The sequence below is a fragment of the Triturus cristatus genome, chromosome 11, assembly GCF_964204655.1.
Source record: "Triturus cristatus chromosome 11, aTriCri1.1, whole genome shotgun sequence".
In the NCBI taxonomy this organism is placed as follows: Eukaryota; Metazoa; Chordata; class Amphibia; order Caudata; family Salamandridae; genus Triturus; species Triturus cristatus.
The window spans coordinates 109,941,923-109,952,532 of NC_140594.1; the positions used below are offsets into that span (position 1 = coordinate 109,941,923).

The 10,610-nt window shown below is 46.8% G+C and overlaps 1 protein-coding gene across 1 annotated transcript in view; it reads right to left on the bottom strand.

Annotated features, from left to right (window-relative positions):
- The window catches only part of LOC146783438 (uncharacterized), a 99,435-nt gene extending 90,236 nt beyond the window's left edge, over window positions 1-9,199 (bottom strand). Inside the window, exons 1-2 of the mRNA XM_085633386.1 lie at window positions 9,106-9,199; window positions 8,458-8,508 (exon numbers count right to left, since the gene is read on the bottom strand). Coding sequence (XP_085489512.1) covers window positions 8,458-8,497 — 40 coding nt within the window. The 5' untranslated portion in view covers window positions 8,498-8,508; window positions 9,106-9,199. The remainder of the gene's footprint in view (window positions 1-8,457; window positions 8,509-9,105) is intronic.
- Between the last annotated feature and the right edge of the window lie 1,411 nt (window positions 9,200-10,610).

The window sequence follows — 10,610 nt, forward strand, 5'->3', positions numbered from 1 at the left end:
GTACACTCCTAAAATAACCACTGCTCACCCCCTTGGTAGCTTGGCACGAGCAGACAGGCTTATCTCAGAGGCAGTGTGTAAAGCATTTGTGAACACATACAGTAATCAAGTGACAACACTACAGATGGACACCACACAGGTTTTATATAAAAAGAAGTATTCTTTATAGATTTACCACAAGACCATTAAGCGACAAAAACACACTATACTGTCACTTTAGATGGTAGAATTTAACTTAGTTCTCTTAAGTTCTTAGATGCGACACTTTAAGTCAATGTACCTTTTAGATGCGACACGCAGGGCAATCAATGAAAGTGTTGCAACGATGTAGATGCGATGAAGTTCTTGGTGCAAAGAAATAAAGACGCGAAGATCTTCCAGATGCTGAACGCTTCTCTGATGTTGCGAGAAGACTCGACTCGATGCTTCAGCTGCAGCAGTGACACACCTTACGCGATGCGACGACAGCGGCCTTGGCAGCGGCACTCTTCTCCGACATTGCGAGACGCTTCGGCTCGATGCGATGCTGCAGCGGCGACACCCCTTTACGCGATGCGACGACAACAGCTCCGACGGCAGCACGCTTCTCCGTATATGCGAGGCGCTTTTCTTGATGTGGTGCAATGCGACAACTACGATGGCTGCGATGGCGACACGCTTCTTCCTCGATGCGAGACTCTTCTCTTGATGCAGTGCAATGCGTCAGCTGCGATGGCTGCGATGGCGACACGCTTTATCGGCGTTGCGAGACCCTTACTGGATGGTGTGAGACGCTTCCGCTCGATGCGATGCTGCAGCGGCGACACACTTTACGAGATGCGACGACAACAGCTCCGACGGCGGCACGCTTCTCCTTCTTGAGTCGCGCTTCCAGCTCCTTTTGACACGCAGTCCCTCAGAAGGCCCAACAACAGCAGCAGGCACTTCCAAAGAACTCTGGGCAGCTGGGGGGTCAAGTCTGATGTTCCTGAGACTTCAGCAGGAGGCAAGCTCTTTTCCAAGCCCTTGGAGATCCTTCACAAGTTGAGCAAAAGTACACACAAAGTTCCTTTCTCCTCTCTTTGGCAGTAGGCAACCCCTACAGGCCAATCCCCCAGTTTCAGGGATAGTCTCTCCTCAGTTTCTTCTTGGTTCCTCTCCTCAGCAGAGGTTCTTCTTGTTTCCCAAAGTGATCTAAATTCTTGGGATCAGGGTCCCAATACTTATACCCAAAAATCCTTTGTCCTCTGAGGGCAGAGGGGCCTTTGCCTTGTTCAAACCAGTTCTGGTCAGTCCTGGAGCACTTTGTTTACCTTACTCCTTCTTTCCTTTCAGAGTGCAGGGCAGAGACATCAGACGCACCACAGGAGGTGGAGCCAGCATTGTGGAGGGAAGGCACAGCCCTATTCAGGTTCCAGGTGCAACTCCTCCCTCCCATCTAGATGCAGATCTCTCTATTCACCACAGGGACACCTCACCCTGTCTCCTGGAATTCCCCAGCCCTGTCACTCAAACTCCAGACAGGGAATACACAGCCTAGCACAGGCAGGTTTGAATGGTTAGACAAGAAAATACCTACTTTCTAAAAGTGGTATTTTCAAACACAGAATGTTAAAACCAACTTCACTAAAAGATGTATTTTATCATTCTGAGTTCGGGCATACTAAATTCGAATTTCTACCGTGTTCCCTGAGTCAGTTAGGATTATAAAATGTAATAACCAAACTGCCCGTTCTGGCCTATGGAGAACAGGTATCCTTGCAATAGTGAAAAACGAAAATGGCTGTAATTCACTATTAGAACATGCCACACACACCAGGGCATGTCCTACCTTATCCTTACAATGCACCCTGCCCTTGGACCTACCATAGGGGTGTCTTATATGAAGAAAAGGGAAGGTTTAGGGACTGGCAAGTGGGTGCACTTGCCCAGTCAGCATGACAGTACCAGACTGCACGCAGGCTCTGCAATGGCAGACCTTAGACACATTTTTACAGGCTGCTTCTGTGGGTGGCACAACCAGTGCTGCAAGCCCACCAGCAGTATTTGGATTTACAAGCCCTGAGCACTCCTGGTGCACTGTACTAGGGTCTGACAGGTAAACCAAACCAACCAATCATGGAATCACAATTTATACATCAATTTACAATAGGGAGCACTTGCACTGTGGCACTGGACAGCAGTGGCACAGTGCCCTGAGCAACTAACACCAGCAAAAACATATGAGGCAACAGCGAAAAATGGAAGGGAGACCCGCGCCAATGTGCCAGGTCTATCATCCTGTGTTTGTGCTTCTCTAGACCTAACCCTCTTAAAACATATTGCCCAGCAGTATGGATGACATGTGATTCCTACACCTGGTAATCCTCATTAGCTTATGTGACATTCCCTATAGGCTGATTTACATACTTGTATGATTCATTGTCTCTGCATAATGTGTGCGTGATGTAAAGTACTGAGACACCCTACACTACGAGTAGCGCTATACAACAAATAAAATGCATACGAGAGAGGGGTTACGGAGAGATGATGGGCACTGTTGGAGGGTGGCAATGAGGGAATCCGAGGGGGACATCATGGGGGAGGGGCTATGGAGCGCTGAGGGGCACTGGTGGAGGGTGGCAATGAGGGAATCTGAGGAGGAGATCATGGGGTGGAGCTACGGAGAGATGAGGGGCACTGGTGGAGGTTGTTTGTGAGGGAGTCTGAGGAGGAGGTCATGAGGGAGGGGCTATAGAGCGATGAGGGACAATGGTGGAGGGTGGCAGTGAGAAAATGCGAGGAGGAGGTCATGTGGGGAAGGGGATTTGGAGCGATGAGGTGCCCTGGTGGAGGGTGGTAGGGAGGGAGGGAGTCTGAGGGGTAGGTCATGGGGGAGGAGCTACAGAGAGATGAGGGGCACTGGTGGAAGGTGGTAGGGAGGGAGTCTGAGGAGGAGGTCATGAGGGGAAGAGGCTACGGAGAGATGAAGGGCAGTGTTGGAGGATGGCAATGAGGGAATCCGAGGAGGAGGTCATGAGGGGGAGGTGCTTTGGAGCGATGAGGGGCACTGGTGACATGGCTTTCGTTTAGTAATAGGGACTTCCTGAATTTTGAACGCTTTATTTTATGCTTAGCATTCAAGTACTTGTGTTGAAGCCTGGTCTGCTGGAATTCGAGGGTTTGCAGTTAGGTCCAGACATTGCGCTTACTGCCTGGCCAGCTGGAATTCGAGGGTTTGCAGTTAGGTACAAACCTTGGTCTTACTTTCAAATAACTCTCCACATGCTCTGTGTACACACAGAAGCAATCCATTTTATCATGCTGCCTGTTTGCAAGTACATATGATGTAATCAGGGCTTGTAGGCTACCTCCAGAAGCGACAAATTGGGCCCGCAGTGGCCCACCCGAATGCGCCCTTGGCCCACCCAAATCAAAATTCCTGGAGCCGGGCCTGCTGTCAAGTCAGAACAAGTGAAGGGTCGACTTCACACGATTATGTTCTAAATCTTGTGGTCAGTTTCAGGTTTACCTTGTGATCACCCTGTGTCTCTCCTGGTAGCGGCTCAGCCTTTCAGAAGCGTCCTGCAAAACACTGTTAGACGGGGGAAAGCGGCCAGATTTATACGAGAGCTCAGCCAGACCCAACTCATGGTCCGGCACAGGCCCAACAGGACTGAGACTTTCAAAGACCAAACATGTCTGCTATACATATTTTCTTTTCCTTCTTCTGTATTATATTAAAATTGAAAGTTCTGAGTAATTCGAAACACGCACAATCCATATTTTATTCCTGCTCATACTAAGTTGCATTACTTTTCCTTTATATAAAAATAAAAAAATTATGCAGAGAGCTTTTTTTTTACAATTTTTTTACCAAGCTGCATAATGCCGGGGGAGTAACGGTAGTGGTCCGGTTCATCTGCAGCACGCCCATCCGTTGAGTCCTCAGGCCCGAGCCAGGTTCAACCCTCCATTGGATCGCCCACCTGAGCAGTATAGTGCTTCATAGTTACGTACGTCTCTCTAGGAGCTACTTAAGGATTCAAGAAATCAGAGCTTGAAAGGAGATGTTTCTTTGTGATTCTTCTGAGTGCTCTGATGAAATAATTTCAGCTTGTTGAACAGCATCTGTGGTGAAAACACACATTTGCATGAACGGTGAAACAAAGCATGTTCTTGATACAGAAGAACCCATTCCTTTCACCCTGTTTGGATCACATACGGTTCGTTGCCCCTCCTCACTCTGGCGGGCTGAGATGTTTCAATGGTGTCACTGTGGCAATAATTGTGCAAAGCGCTGAGAGGTGCTCAGACCAGAGGCACAAACCAGAGGCAAAGAGGCACAGCCAGGGAGTCTGTGTGGAGGGTGAACGTGCATCTTTGGCACAGTGCAGCGGCAGGAGCTAGGATGCATGTGTGGGCGCATGCTCTCTGACTGGGGTGCACCCCAGTACACCAAGCGGCATATCTACAAGATAATGACGCAGCGCCGCGCTGCAAGCCATCTTTATGCGCCGAGCTGCGTCATTAGGAAACTGCAGGGATGGATCGTATTTACAACAATACAACACATCCTTGTGCTTTCCTATGCGCTGGTGCATAATAGGCTGCCTAGAGCCAACACAGGCATCCGTGCACCATGATGCGAGGCTGCCTGCGTTGCAGGGATGATTATGTGTGTGCAGGAAGGGACATCTTCCTGCACAAAAACAATAATTGATGGAGTTTTCCTCCTTCTATGTGTGCTGCAGAATTCAGCACACGTAGAAAGGAAAAAACGAGGGGAAATAAAGGTATTTCTTCTCGTTGCGCCACTTTTATGCCTCCACTGGGGAGGCATTAGAATCTGATGCATTCCCAGGTTTAAGAAACTTTGTAATCTGCAAAGGCATCAGAATCCATGGGTGTTGCGTGTGAACACCCACTGCAACACCCATGGCACGCCCCTTTCATGCAGAGTAATGCACGAAAGGGGGTCATAGTTACAAGGCCATTGAAAGCCACGCAGGGTGGTTTTGCGTGGCCTTGTCAATATGGGCAGGCACACTGCGCCGCAGGAGTGTCAAACTAAGTGATGCTCCGGTGGTGCAAGGGGCTTGTAAATATGCCCCAAAGTGCAGCCATGAAGTAATCAAGGTGCCCTGAGTGCAGGTAAGAAGTTATTGTCGTGCACCCAGTGCAGCACAGAAGCATTAGTATGCACTGAGTACGGCAAAGAAGTGATTGTTTTGTACCTAATGCAGCTGGTGAATCGACTGCAGCTAAGAAGTGATAATAACGCACTGAGTGCACCAGAGAAGCTATGGCGGGGTACCAGGTGCAGCTAAGGAGCAATTGTGACACACCGAGTTCAACTAAGAAGAAATCACAAGCACCAAGTGCACCTAAGAATTGATCGTCGTGCACCAAGTGCAGCTAAGGTGCAATCATGGAGCACTTCATTCAGCTAAAAAGCAATCATGGAGCACTTCATTCAGCTAAGAAGCAATCATGGAGCACTTCATTCAGCTAAGATGCAATCATGGAGCACTTCATTCAGCTAAGAAGCAATCAATTAGCACTTCATTCAGCTAAGAAGCAATCAAGGAGCACTTCATTCAGCTAAGAAGCAATCATGGAGCACTTCATTCAGCTAAGAAGCAATCATGGAGCACTTAATTCAGCTAAGAAGCAATCATGGAGCACTTAATTCAGCTAAGATGCAATCATGGAGCACTTAATTCAGCTAAGATGCAATCATGGAGCACTTCATTCAGCTAAGAAGCAATCAAGGAGCACTTCAATCAGCTAAGAAGCAATCAAGGAGCACTTCATTCAGCTAAGAAGCAATCATCGAGCACTTCATTCAGCTAAGATGCAACCATGGAGCACTTAATTCAGCTAAGAAGCAATCATGGAGCACTTCATTCAGCTAAGAAGCAATCAAGGAGCACTTAATTCAGCTAAGAAGCAATCATGGAGCACTTCATTCAGCTAAGAAGCAATCAAGGAGCACTTCATTCAGCTCAGAAGCAATCAAGGAGCACTTCATTCAGCTAAGAAGCAATCATGGAGCACTTCATTCAGCTAAGAAGCAATCATGGAGCACTTCATTCAGCTAAGAAGCAATCAAGGAGCACTTCATTCAGCTAAGAAGCAATCATGGAGCACTTCATGGAGCACTTCATTCAGCTAAGAAGCAATCAAGGAGCACTTCATTCAGCTAAGATGCAACCATGGAGCACTTCATTCAGCTAAGGAGCAATCATGGAGCACTTCATTCAGCTAAGGAGCAATCATGGAGCACTTCATTCAGCTAAGAAGCAATCATGGAGCACTTCATTCAGCTAAGCAATCGTGATACACACAGAACAGCTTTGAAGCTACAGTCGTGCACCGAGGGCAGCTAAGCAGCAATAGCGGTGCAGCTATAAAGCAAGCGTGGATCACAGAATTCTGCTGACAACCAATTGTAGTGCATCAGGTGCAGCAAATCAATCAGAAACACCACTAGTAGAAACAGTCACCCGCCCAAAGGGATTATAAGAGGCCTAAGAAAAAGGGTCCGAGTACATCAACACCGAGGGCTGACCACACAAATATTCAAAATTTCAAAAAGCCATTTATTTATAAAAAAAATATATTTTTCTTTTATTTTGATCATATCAAACAAGGTTCTTATATTTCAAAGAGTGTATAAATAGAGCATACACAATCATCTATGGATGTATAGATAAATCTGTCCCACACAAAAAACAATCATAAACATCAGTCATACTTGCATTCACTCTAGATAATCTGCACATTCATTCCTCAACAATTACACATTCCTACAAAATAACAAAGCAATCCAGATGGTAAAGCTGCCACTTGGTAACAGAATGGAACATTCTCGTGTTTTCTCCAGATGGTAAGAGGAAACTGGATGCAAGTACACGAGGAGAAAAGAACGCCAACGTGCGTTTCGGTGTAACGCCCTTACAGGGGCGGCACCTTCATCAGGGCAGGAGTAGATAGGTCGTGTGGGACACACACACACACACACACCTAAAAAACACAAAAAGGTATATCAACAATTTGCTCACATATTGGCTACAAAATACCTAGAAAATACAACCCTTTAGGTCAAAATATGTGAAAACATTGTAGTACCAAAGGTCAGCCCAACGGTGAAGCTTAGTAAATAGTTCAAATTTTTTTTTTATATAAAGAGCATAATCTCACAAGTGGAATAGAGCGCACCAAGGAAACACAAAGATGGAAACAAATGAGGAACTAGGGAGGCAAAGGAGGGGGTGCCTTTACTTTTAGCATTATTAGAACATAGTATATAAATAACTGGGTGCGCCAGATTTAGAAAGATGTGAAAAGGAGAAATAGTGTCCATAGAGGGAGCGTACTAGCATGCAAAAGTGCTCATGCTTTTTTTGAGCACTTTTGCATGCTAGTACGTTCCCACATCGGAGCACCAGACTGCACCTGCAGCGACTCTATGGTGGTCTCCAATCGGCCAAAAGAGAGCGCGACAGCAATGCCCTACTACTATCTCTGTATGCCCGCACGGCGTTCCACAGTAAAGAAAGGCAGTACCGCTTTACGGTGCTAGAATGTTTTGGCTTTGGCCCCAAATATTTTGCCTGGATACAACCACACTATGCTGGGCTACTAGCCTGGGTACGAGTCAACGGGGTGGTCTCCAGACAGTTCACACTTCACAAGCTCATGAGGCAAGGATGCCCACTCTCGACAATGCTATTCGCGATTGTACTCAAACCCCTAGTTGCATGGGTCAGGAGAGATCCACTACCAAGAGGCATAGCAATGAGAGGTGTCACAGTTACCTGGGGTCATATTATCAAGGAACGGCGATAACATTATCGCCGCTTTAGCGGCAGAAAACGGCCGCTAAAGCGGAGATAATGGGCTTGATAATATGCCCTTGTGAATTCCCATAGAAGGCCAGGTTCTGGTGTGAACCTTGGCTTCTATGGGAATTCACAAGGGCATATTATCAAGCCCATTATCGCCGCTTTAGCGGCAGATTCCTGCCGCTAAAGCGGCGATAATGTTATCGCCGTTCCTTGATAATATGGCCCCAAGTTATCCTCAGGGTCGGGCTGATGCTCAAAGGGGTCCACCTCTTGACCGCCCCAAGTCCTGATAGAACAAATCACCTCAGACTGGTGGGATGGTCAAGCGAGGGAAGGAAAGTGTAGGAACAGCAGGGAGGGAGACCACAGAAAGAAGAACTTTAATATGTCATTCCTGATATACCTCTAACACATTCATGTACACAGAGTGTTCTTCTATACCGGTAGTGTTCCTATAAACCTGTAAAGAAAACTGAGATGTCTCTATACCGGGAGAGCTGTGCGGGTGAAAACAGGGTACCAGCACATTACTGTCCTAAAGGAAGAACAGGGTACAGGTAGCAACATATATCTATAGGTAGCGTGATCAACCTCACAATGTGCAACAAACCAGAGGAAGATATCTGTCTATAGGAAGGTCACATACCATAGCAACGTGAGGACTGTTCATGCCTGGGCACCCCCATACTGATCTCCCCTACAACAAATGAATAACAAATAGACCATCATTAATGGCATGGAAGAAAAAAGGTGATTGGTTCCGTTCAAAACACTGTAACACCAAAGATTCTGAGTTGCCTAACCTTTTCTTCAACTCCTTGAAGAAATTACCCAGAACTACCAGTCTTGGATGCCACCAGGAACAAACTGGGGGTGGGGTACAGTCTTTCTTAGGGTGCATCAAAAAAGTAACGACAAAAGATAAACCACAAATGATCAAAAACAAAGCGTTCCACTTTTAAATCAAAGCGGACGATTCCAGATCATAGAACAGGGTTCCTGCAAGGTACGGGTGATACCGCCTCTTCAATCAACATGAAGCGAATCACCAATCCACTATCTCCTCCGCATGAGTGCATCCAATCCAAATGGGAAACTCGCCTACGGAGGAGAGGTGAGTGCACTTTTAGTGCCAGAGTGAACAGGGTTGTTTAAACAAGAGGAGATTTCTCCCGCATGAGACCGTTTGAATTAACGTGTCTCGCCAATGGGAGGAATCCGACAAACGTGCTCCGGAACCTCTATAGCACTACTTAATACTAGGAAGCAAGGTTGGTGCGAGGCACACCCTTACCCGACCATAACACCAGCCAAACACGACAGGACCCACAGAATAATCGGCGTCTTCGTGAAGGCACCTTCCTGTGATATCCAATCCTGCGGACGGCACGTTAGCTCAGCGTGTGTCGTCAGAACGCCTGGCTGATGGGAAATGTAGTTTCTCGTTTTGCCACCGCTCTGAGTCAGCTGACAGTGCATTCAGACACCGTGCGCCCTGACATTACATCCTCCCTTCGGAATGCACTGACAGGAGCAAGGTTTATTTGGATGTTTCCCATGAAAGGCCGCCACCAGACGGGGGGCATGCAGAGCGGAGGATGGCTCCCAGGAGTCCTCCTCAGAACTATACCCCTTCTAAAACACCAGAAACCACAATTTGTTCCGGGTGATTCTCAAGTCCACTATACCCTTCACTTCGTACTCTCAATCAAGATCCACCCACACTGGTATAGGTCGCTTCTTGACGGTGGAAAAGGAAGGCTTCAACAGGGAAACATGAAACACAGGATGTATGCGGAACTGCGCAGGTAATCGCAATTTCACTGCTACGGGGCCCACATTTTTGAGGACTTTGTAGGGACCTATGTATTTGGGATTCAGAAAACTGTGCCTCTTGAATCTTATGTGTCTCATTGATAGCCACACCAAATCCCCCTTTTTATATACCGGAGAGGGTCTCCGATGCTTATCTGCCTGCCTTTTGTACAACACTTTTGCATGTTGGAGATATCTCTTTGTGTCAAGCAATGTTTTTCGTATGTGCACTAACCTCTGCTGTACTTCAGGGAGTTTCAGATTGTGGCTAGGAGCTAAGAAAGGAAGGAAACGGGGTTGGAAACAATAAGAGCTATAGAAAGGAGAGTGATGTGTAGAGCTGTGTGAGGCGCTGTTATAAGCAATCTCGGCTATCCACAAACAATCCACCCATGCTTCGGTGCTAGTGTCTACATAACCTCATAGAAACTGCTTAAGCGTCTGGTTCAACCGTTCTGTCTGGCCATCCGTCTGCGGATGAAAACTGGTGGACAGAGCGGAAGAAATGTGTAACCTGGAACACCAAACCCTCCAAAACTGTGCCTTAAATTGTGTTTCCGTATCGGACACTATTACACATGGAAGACCATGTAACCGCACCACATTGACCAATAGGAATTTTGTTCACTGACCTGCAGAAGGAAGTTGTTTACAAGCAATGAAATGTCCTACTTTTTCAGATAGTCGATGACAACCAGGATGACTTATGCCCTTGGTCCTTGGGAAACCCAACTATAAAGTCAATGGAAAATCGTTCCCATGGATTTTCTGGAGTAGGCAATGGTTGTAAAAGACCTTAAGATTTGTTTTTATCCGTCTTCATTTGCGCACAGATAGCACAACCTTTCACCCAGAAGATGACGTCTCGGCAGATAGATGGCCATCAGAATTGTCATAGAATTTATTCGGTAATCTTTGAAATGCCACAATGTCCTGCACAGGAGAGGATATGACACCACTGGAAAGCTTGTTGTTTCAATTCCT